Genomic DNA, 19,083 nt, shown 5'->3' with positions numbered 1-19,083 from the left:
CACAGCCAAATAAAATAAAAAATTTCGACCTAATTCTTAGGCGTTCTTAATGACGTCATTTTAGTCTTTCTGCTCACTATTCTAGTCTATATTTCTATGAGTAGAAAGACTAAAATGACGCCACAGATTGTTTATTGACGGAAAGTTACGACTACCCACGGAGAACGGCGGAAATTACTAACGTTGAAATTTTCCTGTTGCAGGTAATATTGACATTTGGGTGTCGTGTTATACTTATTGAAAGGATATGTTGACATAATTACTTGCATTATTTTAACGAAAAACCGAGACCCTCGTACACATTGGAGTGCACATAAAAGAACCACTGAAATGTGGTTTAGCGTGTTACATTTCTGCACTAACCTGGCTAATAGTGCCCACGCCAGGCAGTGCTATGAGGGAAATGGTTTAGCGCGTGCGCCATAGATTATAAGGTCTGGCATTGAGTCAAGTGGTCTGGTTTCGATTCTCCGCTTGTGCGTAACAAGGAGTAGTGGCTTATGTCCAACCTCTTGGGTTTTCTCCGGGCGTCCCAGTTTTTTTTCCACTGCTAAAGCCCGACACGCGCAATCGAGTTATTGAAATAAATGCCCTAGTTTGTGTCGAGTGAACGATGAGCCCCCCCCCCCACTCTCTCTCTCTCTCTCTCTCTCTCCCTTGAGGTATTAGAATTGTGTTACATATAGATATCACGTGTTGTTATATAACCCGTGACCGTGTCTTGCACGTGTTTTCAAGTCGATTAAATATACTGATAAACATGTATGTCCCTTCCTTTCTTATCATACAAGATAGGGTTGGTCAACTTCTAGAAATAAGAGAAATATATTTGGTGATAAATTTATTAAAATGGAAAGGTTAGCTGTGTTGCTTTGTTTGTTTGCAGTGTTGTCGACAGCTCAGAAGACCGCGTTTGGTCCTTGCCCAGATGCCCTGCCACTCAGCAGTCTAGATATAAATAGAGTAAGCTCTGTTATTAATTTTATTTTATTATCTGTACTTTAATGTGGGTTCGTCTTGAATACATTTCATAACATAGTTGTAATAGTTAACGTCCCTATAGTTAGTTGCCTAAAGTTAGCGCCACGGGAGTGATGGAGACGAAGTGTCTGCTGTCCGATTGGAACCGCTTGCCCATTCACAGGGACTTTCTTCGATTTTCAGCCACTTTGCCACCCTAAAATACATGTTACCAATCCAGAAAATGACCCACATGTACATATGTTTTTATATAGGCTACATTTCACATGGATTCACGATACTACCGCACACACACACTCCTTTTTCCGACGCTGCCAGTGTCTCTTTAACACCATGTTACTGAAGCAACGACCGCGAGTTTTACAACATCAAAACGTTGCTACACATCTTTGCAATTTCCAAACTTATAGCTACCTTATCTCCCTGTACCGAAGACACGCGAACAGTAGCTACCAATCAGTGGTTGTGACACAAACACACCCAGATCAACCATGGCGACCCCCAAGGAAGCCTTGACATTGAACGAACCTTGAACTTTGCAACTCGGTTATCAAAGGTAGACATTTTAGCTGGAAAGCGCGAGACTTGGTATTCGCGATGATCGAGGAATCTGATAGGCTTTTTCAATCTGGGTCAGTAGCCAATCGGAACAAGTGCCGAAATATGCGGGGTATTACGTGAAGGGCTTGATAAGATGTACGGAGTTCAAGCGAGATCAAGCCTTCTATTGAAAATGCTTTAGCACGAGATATCGGTTTTTTGTTTTGTTTTTGTTGTTTTTTTGGTTTTTTTTGTTGTTTTTTTTTTTGGGGGGGGGGGGTAGTGCATTTGTCAATAATTCATTGTTCGTCATTAAATCAGACGAAGGTTGTATACTCTAGCTATAGGATTGTAGTATGTCCGGAAAAGGCCAGAGGCTAACACAGCAAATAAGTTTGAATGACGCAAGTTGATAATCCTAACCAATCAGAAACTTGTTCTGACATTCAACTATGTCACGGGACCAACTGAATTATTTTATTGGATAATGCATTGGTGTCATATCAAAGAATGATAATCGGATCATTTCCAACTGTAATTTATGCCTATGTTGAATTTAGACAGCGATGATCCGGGTGGGCTATAACTAATACCGTATAGAAAATGTACTGTTAGGTTTATTGGCTTTTATCTTTGGAAACAACACATTAATTAGTGGATATCTATTGTATAATAATACTTTGATGTTTAAATTTCATATGATTAATTGCCAGTCAATGAAATGAGAATGTAATCCCATGATACGAATAAGTAACATCTGTAATTCATATTCAATTTGAATTTTGTGTACATTTAAGTTTTATTTATCTAAATTGTGTTTCTGAGTCAAATACAGACGATAGGTTTATGAAGATATCTAGTTCTTGCATTGTTTTGTTCGTTCATACACATGCATTATAAATACGGTGCATTGGATAGGGTATGGATCCTAATGTTTTGGGGGTTTTTTTTAACACTAATAGAACTTCGATTATAGGACTTCTACGTTTTGCAAATCTGTGGAAGTGATGCCCTGACGAACATTTATTTATTTAATCAAAGAATTAAATTGATAATAATAAAACTAACCCGTTTAACTCAACCAAGTATATCAACAATACCATCCTATTCAGCAGATTTTTTTGTAACTTTAGTTTGGTCTTATGTACAAAAATTTACACTTCTTGTTTGTTTTTACAGTATTTAGGAAAATGGCATGAAATTTACAAAATTCCAAACTTTTTCGAGGAAGATCAATCGTGCATTACCGCTAATTATTCCCTGGAGGCTGGGGGACATATTAAAGTTTTTAACCAGGGAGTGACGTAAGTACTTCTGGAAATGAAGGGAAATTAATCATCCTATACCTTTGTGCGCCAACCAGTCTAATGAAGAAGACGAACATACGTCATGCAGTAAGAAATGAAATGAAATAAAATGCGGTTTAACGTCCTACCGTTCGTCTTCGACTGGGCTAATGAAGACGGGCATACACCATACAGTGTGCTATGAGGGAAATTTTGCCCTGACAGTGGCGCTACGGACTACTCATATGTCGAATTCCAACTGCCAATGGATCTTTTACATGTACATGTACGTCAATATGTACACAGGACGAGCGACTAGACAGCTGTCCTCGTCAAGCTCTCCGCCCTGTACCACTGACAAGCGGAAACCACGCCGGAAAATCACGACGAACTCTCGGCTAACACCGGAACAGAACGCGCGACCTCCAGGCTAGCGAACCAGCGTTTTATTCGCTTAGCCAAAGTGGCTCCCATGCAGTAAGGAAAAATGTCTCCACCGCGAGGTTTTCCGCCTGCTCTTCGACGAATTTCGCCTTTCAGGGGTGCTTTTACTTGCAATCAAACGTGTACGCGGGATCTCGGTTTTTTATAACATACGAAGGACTAGACACTGTTCCTTGCTATGGTCTCCTTCCTTATATATTACACCTCTGATAATCCCGAAGATCTTTCTGTGTAAACACGGCGATCGAACACGGGACAACCTCGGTTTTGCATTCCATCCAAACGACTAGACACCGTTCCCTGCCAGGTCTTCCTTCCCTATTATTTCACCACTGATAATCCCGAAGACCTTTCTCAGTAAACACGGTGATCGAACCCGGGACAACCTCGGTTTTGCATTCCATCCGAACGACTAGACACCGTTCCCTGCTAGGCCTTCTACACCACTGATAATCCCGAAGAACTTTCTCAGTAAACACGGGGAACGAACCTGGCACAACCTCATTAGTGAACCAGCCGAACGGTTAGCACGTACACGCTGTATCATAAGGCCTGTCAATGAGTCAACTGGCGTGGTTTCCATTCCCCGCGTTGTACGTGACAAGGAGTAGAGTTGCCTGTCCAATCTCGTGAGTTTTTTCTCCCCACTGCTAAAGACCCCTACGCGCAAGCGAATTATTGAAATAAAATTGAACCATATGTTAGTCCCAAAATGACCTTATTTGTGTCGAGTGGACGTTAAACTATCTGTTGAGTTTAGCTGTCCAATGCATGTCAGAACCCCCCCCCCCCTCTCTCTCTCTCTCTCTCTCTCTCTCTCACACTACCTAATTATTAAAACAAAACACAAAACTGTTGAGTTTAGTTGTCCAATGCTTGTCAGAAAACCCAGTTGCATCAGATTTTCAAGCATTCTCTCGAGAAATCGACAGTATACAACCAGTATTATGTAATTGTTAATATTTATTAATACTAATATTTAATGAAAATCTGGATTCATTAGATACAGTTATATGAAAGTTTAACCGAAATTTGTAATAATAATTATGTAATATCACAGAAGTTTAAAGTCCCGCTTCCACAACTTCAGCAACGTCAAAATCGATTTGTAATGTCAATTTAAAATCTAAGTTGTCGAATAAAAATCAACGGTTCATTTTCTAATGAAGTGTAAAATAAGGAGTTTAACGACCTACTTGTAACCAACCAAGATAATGAAGACGGGTGGCCATTTTGAACACATATTGATGATGAAATAGATCTTATTTAATTTTTGATTTCTCCAATAATTCAGTATTCAACTGTTAAGACTAACCGGATGTTATCTGCTGTTAGGGGTCTAGCATAATGGTTCGTACTGATAAAATGTGTTATGATCCGCCTTAAAGAAAGTACTTGTTTATAAGAATAGAGCACATTTTGCTAGATATAGCTGCGTAAAGCCGATGCCTTGTTTCTAGAGGCTGAGGGGGACTTGTTAGGTCGTCATTAGCCCTGGTACCAAATGAATTTTAAAAAGATGATAATTATTCGTGTGTTTCTTGTGGATTAGATACTTGAATCGGACCTTTAATATCTCAAATTACAAAAAAAAACATGTATAATCAATTAAATATGGTGTAATTCAATAAATAATTCATCAAATTCCCTATAGAAACTATACATCTTAATATGTTACCTAATAACAGATGTGAATTCCTTGTCTGTATCGAAGAAACTTAATATGCAGATCGGTTTTGATTTTGTTCAGAGAGTTTTAAGTGGCGGGGGTCGGAGGATTTGAGCATGAACTCATACGTACTTATATTCTATAGATATTTTACTGTGCATTAAGAAGATAAATTACCAATTTATATTAAGGAGTTTTCGATAAATCTACACTTTTTTATATTTTGCTGTTGTTTCTTTCTGGCCTCCTGTACTTACAGGAGGATCACGTGGTTAAGTGGGTAAGACGCTGGCTCGCTAGCCTGGAGGTCATCCAGATTTTCCCGCGTGGTTTCCCCTTGTCAGTGATGCAGGACATATTGGCGTGCACGTAAAAGATCCCTTGGCAGTTGGAATTCGATATAAGAGTAGGCCGTAGCGCCGCGGCGCGGGCAAGATTTCCCTCATAGCACACTGTATGGCGTATGCCCGTCTTCATTAGCCCAGTCGGGGCCGAACAGTAGGACGTTAAACCCCATTTTCAGGGCAAAATTTCCCTCATAGCACACTGTGTGGTGTATGCCCGTCTTCATTAGCCCAGTTTAGGAGCAGAACAGTAGGACGTTAAACCCCATTTCATTTCATTTCAGTTACTTGCATTAAAGATGTTTCGCCCAAGAGTGTTTGAGTTTGGGCCCATGTAAAGGTCTCTATATTACTAGTATTTATTTATATAAAATATGAAAATTATGTTATACAATAACTTTGTAAAATAGCGATTTGAATAATAATTTAATTTGAATATAACAAATATTATTTTTTAATTACAGGAATGGCCAACCCGTTTCAAAAACTGGTGACGCTTATGTGCCTGATCCGTCCGATCCAGCAAAATTAATGGTTAAATTTTCAGAGGGTGAGTATCGATTACTTATGAGTAATTAAATTCCAGTGGTTACTCTTTTCCCGTGCTTCAAAAAAGCCATATCGAAACAAGGTGCATTGTATTTTATCTTTCATAACGGACAATTGTTGGTTAAAGTTATAATTACCGGATTAATTAGATGACGTACTTAAATAGGAATCGTTTATCTGGTTTCAAGTCTTATATAAATTACTATTTAGGCATTAATTCACATGACAGGCCTAAAATCAATTCTCTGTTAGAATTAAATAATTAAATAAACTGGATAATGGAGACTTAGGCATAACTTCGCCTAGAATAAAAGAGAGGGAGAAATTGGGTTTAACGTCCACTCGACACAAACTGGGTCATTTCGGGACTAAAACATGATTCAATTTTTATTTCAACAATTCGCATGCACGTATTGGTCTTTAGCAGTGGGAGGAAATCGGAGGACCGGGAGAAAACCCACGAGGTTGGACAGGCGACCCTACTCCCTGCCACGTACAACGGGGGAATCGAAACCACGCCAGTTGACTCAATGGCAGCCCAGAATAAAGCCATTTGAATGAAATCTTCACCCTAATCCTTTTTCATTATCTAATTTAAAGTGAACTATTATAAGAAAACGACCATCTCTTTATTTATAAACCTTACATACTTTAGAAGCCGATTGTAAAAAATAATCAATTGTAGGTACAGATATTTTAATTCTAAAATAATAATACTTGGAATCCCAAAAATTTAAAATTGCTTACCGGTCGTGGTGGTTTTCTGAGTTTTCATATCATATTGTTTACTCATTTTTTTCAGATTCTCCCTATGCACCTTACTGGGTATTGGATACGAACTACATGAACTATACTGTTGTATTTTCTTGTGAATCTTTTGGCAAAATCGCACATGTCCAATTTGCCTGGATTTTAAGCCGGAATATCACGATCACCGAATCTTTGGACCAGAAATTATTTCAGATTTTAGAAAATAATGGCGTACCAACATCGTATTTAAAAAAAACAGACCAAAGCAATTGTACAAGTTTAAAGAAATAAAATGCATTTATCTCACTTTCATCATGATTTATTTATTAAAAAATCGAAGATTGATAATTCCTTTATTTTTTCTTGCACTCAAAATGAAATGGGGTTTAACGTCCTACTGTTCTGCTCCTAAACTGGGCTAATGAAGACGGGCATACGCCATACAGTGTGCTATGAGGGAAATTTTGCCAGGGCAGCGGCGCTACGGCCTATTCTTATTTCGAATTTCAACTGCCAAGGGATCTTTTACGTGCACGCCAATATGTACACGGGACCTCGGTTTTTTAGTCCCATCCGAACGACTAGACAGCTAACCTTGTCAGGCCCTCACGGACAAGGGGAAACCACACCTGAAAATCTGGATGAACTTTCTCGGCCAATGCAGGGATCGAACACCCGACCTCCAGGCTAACGATCCAGCCTCTTACCCACTTAGACACGTGATCCCCTCTTGCACTCAAAATAACTTACCCATCACAGTTTCCCCGTCGAGTGAACCGACGGGTGACCTAAGGTAAGGATCACCCGTCAAATACGCTTGAGGCAAACATCAGGTGCGCGCGTGTCTGGTATTGCCACAATACACCTTTAATTTCCTCAATAACTGTAATGTTGCTGTTCTTAGTGTTTAACGTCCGATTCCACTAATGGTGATATCGCAGACAAGTTATCATATTTTCATTTTTATCATCTTCGCGAACGGGTCTTTCCTGGAGGAGGAAACGGGGTTACCCGGAGTAAACCCACGACTGCAAGCCAGCGGTGATCGGCAAGCTAGAGCTCTGGGCGCTGACCGGATCTAACGTTTTTCATAAATTTTCGTTGGATCTAAGGCTTTCTACCACTGGGGCAATACGCTCAAAAGCATGCGGTCACCCTGAAAATCTTGAAATAAACAAACTGGAAATAGCATACTTGTAACCAAATAACTATCGGCCCAAATCAACGTAACCAACCTCTTAACCCCTTTATCCTTCCGCCTCAGAAAACTGTTTATTCATACCTTTTTTTTCGATTCTACAATAAAATCCGCCATGAAAAAGTTGGATGTGGGTGGAGGGGACAGTTTTAGCGAAAGACTATAATTCATGGCTAAATAGCTAGGCAATTAAAAATGCATTATGCAAGAGCTAAATCTGCCCATTGCAATTCTTGCTTTAGGCCTGAAATGATATCTAAATTATTACATAATTAGTCATTAATTAACTTTATCCAGACCAAAATCAACTCTTGATGCCATCGCTAGCCTGCGATATTTAGCCTGAAGGATAATTAAACGTAAAATTGGATAATCGATACTTTGGGTTTTTTTTATCTTACCGACATTATCCTAAAATTCAAAACCTAATATCTCGGTTCAGAGTGAAGCAATTTGACTGAAATTTTCAGCATATTCTATTTACGTCGTATTTTTAACTATTATAGCGAGAACTGTCAACTCTTTATCTAATCTTCCATGATGCCCCTTTAATGGTGACCTGTGTTCAGAGTTTAGAATTAGTGAGAATAATAAAGAGTTATCACGAAGATAAAGAACCAGTACACAATATACAGTATGTTCTTGGTGCGTTTCCACATAACATCTCTATACAAAAAAACGAACGGGGTTTACCTTTTATTTGGGTGTTCGTTATAGGGAAGCAAAAATAGCTGCATTATATCAATTATGATATCGCAGAATTAATTAATTGGCTATTTTTTAATACAAAATAAATAGCAGCATTATTATTATTATTTTTTTTTTTTATGTAAAAAAAGGCTATTATGAAGTTATTTTAAGATTTATAAGTTCAACCGTTTTGTTGTATATGGCGAAACCACAAACAAACTTCCTCACACATAAATAAATAAAAATTGTTTACATCATTCTCATATACAATGTACATTGAATCATAAGGTAGCTGTCTGATCTTTCTTGAACGTCTGACAAGGGATGTGTTATGTACAAGCAAATGGGCCTTTGGTTTTCGTCCCATCCGAACGACTAGACAGCTATTTTTGTAATACCCACCATTCTGCGCCACTGACAAGGGGAAACCGCGCAGGAAAATCCCGAAGAACTTTCTAGGCCAACACCGGGATCGAATCCGCGACTTCCGGGCTTTCAGGCCAGCGTCTTATTCGCTTAGCCACCGTGGCTCCATACAGTAACCGCTGTTGATTAAAGACTGATTTTAATGCAGTAATTTTCCCCTGTGAACTAAGAACCGTTCAAACGGCAAAAGTCTGTGTAATTCACATTCAATAATGTCTTTAATTGGGTGTAAATAATAATTATCCCATGAACTCTCTCGCCTTTTGGTCATTATATAGCACAAGAATTTAAGATAATTTGCGAAAGATTGCTGCTTAGATTTTTAACGTACATGACATAACGACAGTGATCGATGTTAATGGCTTTTAAAATTATTCTACATATAAAAGAAAGGTTGAAGACTTAAAAGCTGATCATTCATGTGTATTCATTTTTTTATGTTGTATTACATTAGAGTATCTGTATATTAAAGTTGACATTACTTTGAAGAAAATGTGACAGTCATTCTGCACACAGATAACTATGTGCTTCGAGATTTGATATCTGCCATGATTGGCCGCCTTATCCAAAAATTATTATTCTATTTTCAATTTTATTAAATGGATGAAATAAATACTTCTCAAAATTCTCGAAGTATATTTATTGTGTTCGACTAAAATCGTCCATTTAGGAATTAAAACGTCAGTGTCGGTTCTCAAGCGGGGCCAATCTCAGAAGGTCAGACTGAATGCAGTCTCCGGGACACTGGTCGTCCGTCAAGCGGTAGGACAATGGTCTCATGACTAGAATGTTTTGGTTCGGGTTAAGTAAACCTCCTGATCTGATATGTTGAACATGTCTGAGCTAGAATTGAATTGAATTGTGGTTTAACGTCCAACTGTCTAGTCCTTCGAATGATACGAAAAACCGAGGTCCCGTGTATACATTGGAATGCACGTAAAAGATCCCTTGGCAGTAGACGATAGTGCCGCTGCCCGGGCAAAGTTTCCCTCATAGCACACTGTATGGCGTATGCCCGTCTTCATTAGCCCATTATAGGAGCAGAACAGTTGTACGTTAAACCCCATTTCATTTCATTTCCAACTGTTCTGCACCGAATGGGCTGACGAAGACGGATATACACCGTACAGTAAGATACGAGGGATATTTTGCCCGAACAACGGCGCTACGGCCAACTCTTATAATTGAATTCTAACTGTTAAGTGTTCTTTTACTTCCATGCCCATGGGGTCTAGGTTTTTCGTCCCAACCGAACTACTGGATGGTGCTCCCTGCTAAGCCCTCCGACCTGCACCTCCTAATAGGGAAGACCACATTTCTCGACCCACACTGGGATCGAACCCCGGACCGCCTGTGTTTCCCTTTATAATTTGATGTGTGATTTGCAGACCAACTTGTGTTACTGGGTATGCGTGTATAAACGAATACATCGTATACAAATCCAATATCTTTCAGTGGAAACTATTGAATCACTGTAGCGGTCGTTACTCACACCCACACTAACCAATATTCTAAATGCAGGTTACAAAAACCGCATGTTGAATTTGCTCAGACCGTCTGTATATGCATTAGGATACAAATAAAATGAGATAAAAGTGTTAACGACGGGCATGCGCCAGTGTGATATCTATACTAATATTTGTGACTGTCGTTTGTTCGTCTGTTTGTCTGTTCAGGGTTGGTTTGGCGGTTACATTAGGGCTGTAACGAGGCTGAAATTTGGAGTATAGGAGTAGCGCTGACCGGGGATTAACATGGGCTAGGTGACGTTGGACTACCGCTTCCGGTTTCGCAGTTATACTACTTTCAACCCGTGCAGCGCCGGATCATCCGATAGTGAGGAATATTTTGTCCCGACAGCGGCACCACGGATTCCACCTCTCAAGGGTTCTTTTGCGTGCACCCCTCGTCTTTTGTCCCTCCCGAACGACTATAAACTGTTATTGCCACCCCCCCCCCCCCGACATTTACAATTGACAAAGGGAAACCACGTCGCAAAATCCAAAGGAACTTTCTCCGCCGACACAGGGAGCGTTCCCCGAAGACATTAGGATACAACCAGTGTATGAAGCTTGTCTGAATTATTGCATGCAAGCTGTAACGTGGGTCCAACAGTTTTCTGCATATAAACAATGTGTTACTCTAACGAAAAGGTTTGTCAGTCGATAACCCATAGAACTTCGGGTTCATTAGGGGACTCGCCCAATACCAACAACGTCACTAAAGGAAATCATGACGCGTAGTCCAGGATGTTATTTAAAAACACGAATGAGTTGTCTCCACAGTCGCCAGTTTGTAATTATATATGGGTCAAAGGTGAAATAGCCCCGGTTAAAAAGCCACTCTGATCTGCATACTGGCAAAATAGTAAATCGATCGATCACATCAAAATAGAGTAGTCTGGGAAAAAAATTCCAATAAGAAAATTAATGAAGTTATGGATTATATAATACAAAAACGATAACAATATAATGGACACCCACAGTTGTTATGGGTGTATATATTGTCTTTTAGGTCTTTGCTCTGAATACCACAGAAGCCGTGGTGGCTCAGCAATAGGCGCTAGCTTACTTACCATGGGTCCAAAAATCAATCCCGGTGTCTGTTGAGAAAGTTCCTCGGGACTTTCATCGTTGTTTCCAACTGAGGGCATGGTATTAAGGACAGTGTCTAGTCCCTTGGATGGAACGAAAACCCTGGTCCAATGTACACATTGGTGTGCACGTAAAGTTACTCTTGAGAGTTGGATCTCGATATTAGAGTTTGCCTTAACGCCGCTGTCCAGTGCAGAAAAGTAATAGGACGTTGCTCCTGCTCTGTGTACCTCACCCGTCACTACATTTAACTGCCTGTATAGCGTTTGGATATCAGAAACCGAAGCGAAGTATCAACAGCTAATAACGGTCACTCGCTGAGTTGTTGGGGGCAGATCATCATTGATTTCCCAATTTTCTTTAATGTTAATTCTTATCTCTTTGCCTGCTTCCAACTTCTCCACAGACGGGGCGACACCTGGCTATATGTCATACTCAAAAGCTCGTATGAGGTTGCCCATTGAAATTTTGAGATACACAAATTTGAATATCATACTAATAAACATGTAATTATCCGCTGTATATAGCCATATTACTATCCTTCCGCCTCAACACTCTAAATATTTACCAAAACATGGCAGAAAGAGATGGGGGTTAATGTCCACTCGACACATACTAGGTCATTTCGGGACTAACACATGGTTCAATTTTATTTCAATATTTGGCTTGCGCGTAGCGGTCTTTTGCTGTTGGAGGAAATCGGAGGACCAGGAGAAAACCCACGAGGTTAGCCAGACGACCCTACTCCTTGTCACGTACAAGCGGCGAATCGAAACCATACCCGTTGAATCAATGACAGACCTTAAGATACAGTGCGCATGTGCTAACCATTCGGCCATCCAACCCCCTTGCATTCCGGACCACTGGGAGTTACTTGAATGTAAAATAGCAACCCCACTCCTCCACTCCCTTAGGAAAACTTTGTGATGTACAACCTGCTATGTTTAATACCAGTTCATCCCCGTTATTGATGACCGTCAACTCAGTGACAGACCTTATGATCCACATTACACGCCTTACACTATTCGGCCACCCAGCACACCCCCAAAAGCAGACAAAAAACAAATAAAATAAAGTGTTGTAGTTTTATATAAAACATTTATTTCGTGTGTGGGTAATATCTTATAATATGCTTTTGATTTCAACAAACAATATAATGATTATTATTTAACAATTGTTAATAAATATCTATAAATATCTATACCCAAGGTTAAAGGTCATCAATTACTGAGAAATATTAAGTGAACAACTCACTGTCACCTTATAATGAGTATAATTCAAAACGAAGACCATGTAGTTTGAAAACAAATACTGTCATGGATGCACATATTTCGCGGAAAACTCACTGCCATCTTATAACGACTTCAGTTAAACGGGGAAGACCTTGTACTTCCAAAAGAAAAACATGCCGCCATGCCGCTATAACTATCGCCAGTGACGCAAAGGTACCATTTCAGTGTGAGGCTATCGAATGATGCGTTCCCATGGGTGTCGTTCAACTTCTTCAATGTTCCCTTTGTAGCACCATAGATAGCCCATACTTTCCGTATAGTTCAGGACGTATGTTAATGAATTTATAAGGAAAATCCCTTAAGAGCGGTCATAAAGACAGCGTCAAGGTCGTACATCTTGAATTCAAACTAACCAAAATAGAACTTCCTTTGTTGGTTTTATGTAACATCAAATCTCATGATAAGAACAAGGTCATTTTCAAATCAGTTCTAAAAACGAAAGAACGAAAGAACGAAAGAACAGTGACAGATGCACGGAGTAATGTAAGTTTTCATGAGTAATTCATCAAAGCTTCCAGATTTAGCTCCGGATCGATAACAGGATGTTACACTTGTTCCAGACGAATATTCATGTTGGAATTTTAGGAATCAGAGAAGTGGGACATTCTAACAGACTTTTAAAGAAATCTGACAAGTTCACCTTCTATCGATCACATGTCACGGGAAGGTTTTAGCGGAATTAGAGACAAAATCATATATCTATGTACGTTATTGGCATCTGCTTCTTCAGAAGTTATGTAATCCATTGCAATGAAACATACACTTTATAAATCATTTTAATGTATGTGACTGACATCTTTATTTTGAAGTTATGTAATCAATTGCAATGAAACGCATATCCTTTGTTAATGTGACTGACATATTTCTGTAAGTTATGTAATCAATTCCAATGAAACATATCTTTTAAAAAACATATTAATGCATGTGATTGACATCTATATCGATTGGAGTCATGTGTAATCCACATATTTTACAAATAATTTCAATGTATGTTAATGTATGTGACCGGTATCTATTTCTTTTGACATTATGTAATCCATTCCATTTAAAAACATATTAATGTATGTTATTGGCTTCTGCTTCTTCTGAAGTGATAAAATCCAGTCCGGCGTCCATTGACATGAAACACACACCTTTTAGAAACGGATTAATATGACTGACATTAATTTCTATTGAAGTAATGTAATCCATTGCAACGGAACACATAAATGATATCGAATCTGTAGTGCATTATATTTTTACTAGAGAACTTTATAATCTATTGTTACTCTAAAACATTTTAACTTTAATCTTAGAGATTAATAGCAGCTTTGAGTGAAATGAAATGGGGTTTAACGCCCTACTTTTCTGCAGCAACGTGGGTAAAGACGGGGCATTGTGTTCTGGGGAAATGTTATCCGGACAGCGTTTCCGCCTATTCTGCATCGAATACCAGGGCCCGGGTTCTGCAACACTGATAAGGGGAAACTACCCTGAAAATTGGTGAGTTCGTGAGCCAACGCCTTATTCACTGAACTTCCGTGGCACCCTATCAACTTTAAGAACAAGGATATAGATCTGTGCAGATACTCGCGGATGGTGGTTGCATCCTTCTATGGCACGATTCATTCGAAAATTCAATATCTTATATAATTTAGCCCACGTAAAAGAATCTTTGAAGGTTAGAATTCGATTAAGAGAAGGTTATAGCGCCGCTGTCCGGGCAACAATTTCCCTCCTGGCACACTGTATAGCATTACCCCCGTCTTCATTAGCGCAGTCGGTGCAGAACAGTAGGACGTTAAACCCCATTTCATTTCATTGCTACAAAATAGTTGGTACTTTCTTCTTTAAAAATAAGCACATTCCCTCATGCGTATAGTCTGTGCTTCATGTGGATAAATAAACTTGTATAACAAAAGAAGTAAACAATATTATAGACGTGTTGAAAAAAGCTATCCTGAACACTATCTAATATTTTACTATACAATAACCAGTGAGAGTACCCTCTCTTTAAGGATAATGCGGCAAGGATTATGCTTCTTATTTGAGTGAAAGTGCATACTAAATAAAATCATTCTTACAAGGGATTCACGAGGCAGTTTTCAATTGGAGGGCTGAAAAGCGAAGTTACCCAAATATTTACTGACTCTGTCGATTTGAGTAAATGAAGTTTAAAGTTTTAATTTTAAACTTCATTTGATTTTTCAAATTATTGGAAGGTTGAATATAATAAAGTGTACATTTGAAGCAGATTGACGATTGCATTCCTTGCCTTGGTAATATTTGACGGCCATTAATTTTGATGGCCATTTGACATCCGTTTGGATCACTTTGCCGATTACAGATTTTAATATGTAAGTTTTTACCAAACCAAGATCTATACAAAATAGTGTAGTTGGAAGTGAATCAGGTTGTCGAAATAAATTATCATTATATCAACATTGAATATGTTTGGTTTGATTTTTGATGGATGCAAGACGGAGGGCCAGATATTGTAAATGATGGGTTAATCTTCTAGAATTTCTTAATAGTATTTCGGTTTAGAAAATATTTTAATCAGTAGGACTTAGATCTTTTGGCACGATAAAATCTATATCGGGGTTTATACACCTGGAGGACTAACTCAATGTACTTGAGATGGGGACTTGGATCACCTGACTTTTAAGCCCTACAATTATTAATAAGCAGTGCTTTCATGTGCTTGTTCTATTTTAATACCCGTATATACACTAGAAAGTAAAAATACCGCAAAGCAAGAATTGTTTATCGTATGATATTGCAAGATGACTCGTTTGGCTCAGTCTGATTAAAATACTGATCTATATTTCGTTTCGTTTTTTCTGCCTTCGATAACTTCCACATTTTGAACTACAAAAAATAACGAAACGAAATAGGATCTGTGGTTTAATCAGATTGCGTTTGGCTAATATGAAATTACAATATCACACACGATTTACCATAGCGAAATGTTTGCTACATTATTCCCTGGAAGAATATACCTTGTATTTTTAGGGGTCTGACAAGGGGTAAAGTATAGTTGTTCGGATGGGACGAAAAACCGAGATCCCATGTACACATTGGCTGCACGTAAAATATCCCTTGCATTTCGAATTCGATATAAGACGTTAAACCCCATTTCATTTCAGTTAATGCACACTGGCACAGATTAATAACTTGATCTTAAAGCATATAATTTGATATATCTAATCATTTCGAACCATGACTTATTCAAGATATTTCATTTCATTATCATTATCGCCGCAGCTCATATCGAACACCATAAAAAGCATTAGTGAATTTGATCATAATAGCAGAGAAACTCAAATAGCTATTATTGTGTCTGGCGAGTTTTCAACAATAGAATTTTACCAAAAGTCAAATAAATACTATTATACAACATGTTTTTTAAATCTAATAATCACGATATACGCTAAATTATACCATTTGTTTCATTATATACCTTCTAGACAAATTTCAAAATATATACACCGCCTAGATTTTATACTAGGTACACTCAGATCCAAGGATTCTCGTATGAATATATAAATCTATGCATGTTTTATTGTTTCCGCGAAGCACTGTCATTATTTATTTAAATAGTAATATTATATACATAGAGGTATAAATATTTACATTAAGAGTAAGTATAGTATATAAATAACCCTTTCCAATTAAACACCACACAAGACATACAATAATAATGCTATTGTTATTAAGTAATTCAACTTGAGACATGGCCTCCCTCTAAAATAAAATTTAAACTTTCTTTTAATTGACCACTCGTGCACACATTGGCAAGTACAAAAATCGATTGACAGAATTCGAAAAGGAGTAAGTGGAAACGCGCACATGACCATAAAAGATTTTTTTGGGTTTTTTTTTGTTGTTTTTTGGGGGTCTAAAAATTACCGAAATACCATGTTTACGAAACAACGCCCTTAATAACTTTGCTTTCCTCTTCGAATTTTGTGGCATTCATTATTTTGTATAGTCAAACATGAATAAGTCGATTACCATTCTTCATTAACAAATCGGATACCACAGACAATAAATTCAATATCGCCTTCAAAAATGTTTAGTTGAACCACAAGCACCCCATTTCTTCTGACAAATTCCATCGTGAACGGACAATTTGCTGAATGATGAACACTTAACATTGTAAATCATTACAATTGAAAAACAACAGTTAAATTCCTGGAACTACTTCTATTTGTCTTAAACACTTCGGAATTCCAAATACGACAACCAGCTCGTGCTAAAAACAACAGCTCACCACAAGATTTGCAGATCACGAACACATATTGCTAAATTCCTATTTTACTGCTTATTTTACCTTGGTAAAAAGTTTGCAGGATTTATTTGTGGCATCATCATCCTATGTAATGCAGGTCTTCTCTCGGCTGAGAACCGACACGTCAAGATTCTCCAGAATGCTCTCCTAAAATTAGCGTTACATAACGCGTAACATAAGGGATTAATTGTACTATTGATGTAACATAACCAGTAACCTGAAAAAAATAAAGCACAGTTAAAGAGACAATATAACCGACATTAAGAAAATAAATGTAATCATTTTTTAACATATTGAAATTAACCGTATGTCCATAAAAATATTGAGGGGTGGGTTGAATAACCTAACGCGTTCGCTTTCCGATTTCCTCTCACTGCTAAAGATCTATATGTACAAGCAAATTATTGAAATAAAATTGTACCATATGTTAGTCCCGAAATGACCTAGTTTGTGTTTGGTTGACGTTAAACCCCATTTTTATCTATCATATAATTATTTGACCAAAGACCTACTAAGATTAACATATTTGCATCAGTTTTTGCGAAACTCAATAAAAACAATTTGATATATAATTTATATCAGCAGATCAATTAAAATTCGTGTGCGTCATTTGCATTTTTCGGAAAATATCAAAATTAATCAAAACAAAATCAAAAAATCAACGGTAGAGAATCCCCCCACTTGAATTCAATCGGATTAAAATGATGCCCGTCACTAGATTTAAGCGAGAATTACAGATTCAATGTTCGTAATATTGTATTTTACAAGAGATTATTCAATCCATCAAATGGCGTTCATAGATTTTATTGGTGTAGCGGGGTTGGGATGGCCTAGTGGTCTTTTTTTATATAAACAATATCTTATTCAGGTTGTCTAAATCGGATTGGGGAACAGGCTTAAGCTGCGTTCACACTGCATGCGCATTCAATGCGAATTCCGGTGTCTCCGGATTGGTTTTTCACGCTTAAAAAGCGGATTGAATTCAGAATGAAAAGCGCCACACTGAATGCGCAGTGAAGGTCATTCATATGCAAAATGGATGCGCCAGACATTCATATTGGTGATCGTATGTTTCTTATGTTTAATTTCCTGAGGCAAGCAAGGCTGCATGAGCGACGCCGGGTCTAACATCTTCGACACCTTGCCATGCAGCGCCGGACACGATTTCGTTGGCACCAAAATCAAATGCAAATGAGGATGATTTTTCATTTGGTAGCGTTTGCTCTACATCAACACGTATGTACATGTACTTCACTCTTGACACTGTACTAGTGAAAATACATTTCATAATTGAAATGTTATGAAATGGGGTTAAACTTCCTACTGTTCTGGTCCGACTGGGCTTATAAAGACGGGCATAGATCATTTTCCCAGGACAGCGGCGGTTATCTCTGGTGTATGTGGGTTTACTCCGGTTCCCCCTTACAGGAAAGACCCCTGCGCATGCGCTGAGCATAGTAAAAAAGACAACTTGTAAGCGATATCACCCTCAGTGGAAGCGGACGTTAAACACTAACAGACGATGACCTCATTGATATCTGCAAAAACAAAGTATTAAATTGGGTTGATCTGATAAGCTTTATATTTTTTCATAAGTCGGGTTGTTTACTATAATTTTAATTTCACTTTTAGCTGATTATGTGGACAAAGGAACACACAATCCATTCAGTATATCTCGATATCAGCTTTATTTATGGACCTAAAACTTTTAACGAAGACAAGAAAGAGGCTTGCATATGGTTCAATTTTATTTCAATATTTTGCTTGCGGGTAGGTGTCTTTAGCAGTAGGAAGTGACCAGAGGAACCGGAGAAACCCCACAAGGTTGGCCAGACGATCGTATTCGTTGTCACGTACAAGCTTGGGATCGAAACTAAGCCACTTGACTCAATAACATACCTAATGACCATAACCATACGCCGCAGACCATTCGGCCACCCAGACCCCTGTTTGTGTGAAATAAACGAAATTAATACCCGGGATTTACTTCCACGTTACAGTTCTCTTTAAAAGAGTAATATTAAAACAAAGTACGCAGGTAAAAAAA

The 19,083-nt window shown here is 38.2% G+C and overlaps 2 protein-coding genes across 3 annotated transcripts in view; one reads left to right on the top strand and one right to left on the bottom strand.

Moving 5' to 3' along the window:
- The first annotated feature begins 1,004 nt into the window (after positions 1 to 1,004).
- On the top strand, positions 1,005 to 6,854 carry LOC126821382 (apolipoprotein D). The gene is made up of 4 exons (XM_050549793.1): positions 1,005 to 1,010; positions 2,701 to 2,825; positions 5,729 to 5,814; positions 6,616 to 6,854. Exons 1-4 carry the CDS (start codon positions 1,005 to 1,007, stop codon positions 6,852 to 6,854), a joined length of 456 nt encoding a protein of 151 aa, XP_050405750.1.
- A 9,461-nt stretch (positions 6,855 to 16,315) lies between these two features.
- The window catches only part of LOC126821683 (muscarinic acetylcholine receptor M1), a 71,918-nt gene continuing 69,150 nt past the window's right edge, over positions 16,316 to 19,083 (bottom strand). For both annotated transcript variants that reach the window (XM_050550156.2, XM_050550155.2), the window contains exon 3: positions 16,316 to 17,253. In XM_050550156.2, coding sequence (XP_050406113.1) covers positions 17,075 to 17,253 — 179 coding nt within the window. In that variant the 3' untranslated portion in view covers positions 16,316 to 17,074. The remainder of the gene's footprint in view (positions 17,254 to 19,083) is intronic.

Source organism: Patella vulgata, chromosome 5 (genome assembly GCF_932274485.2).
Source record: "Patella vulgata chromosome 5, xgPatVulg1.2, whole genome shotgun sequence".
Classification (NCBI taxonomy): Eukaryota; Metazoa; Mollusca; class Gastropoda; family Patellidae; genus Patella; species Patella vulgata.
This window is presented reverse-complemented; position numbering and strand designations above follow the sequence as displayed.

Bases quoted from the DNA above. Each gene is read 5' to 3' on its own strand.
- LOC126821382 (XM_050549793.1), top strand. The intron at 2,826-5,728 runs GTAAGTACTTCT...TTTTAATTACAG, and splicing joins GTTTTTAACCAGGGAGTGAC to GAATGGCCAACCCGTTTCAA. The intron at 5,815-6,615 runs GTGAGTATCGAT...CATTTTTTTCAG, and splicing joins AATGGTTAAATTTTCAGAGG to ATTCTCCCTATGCACCTTAC.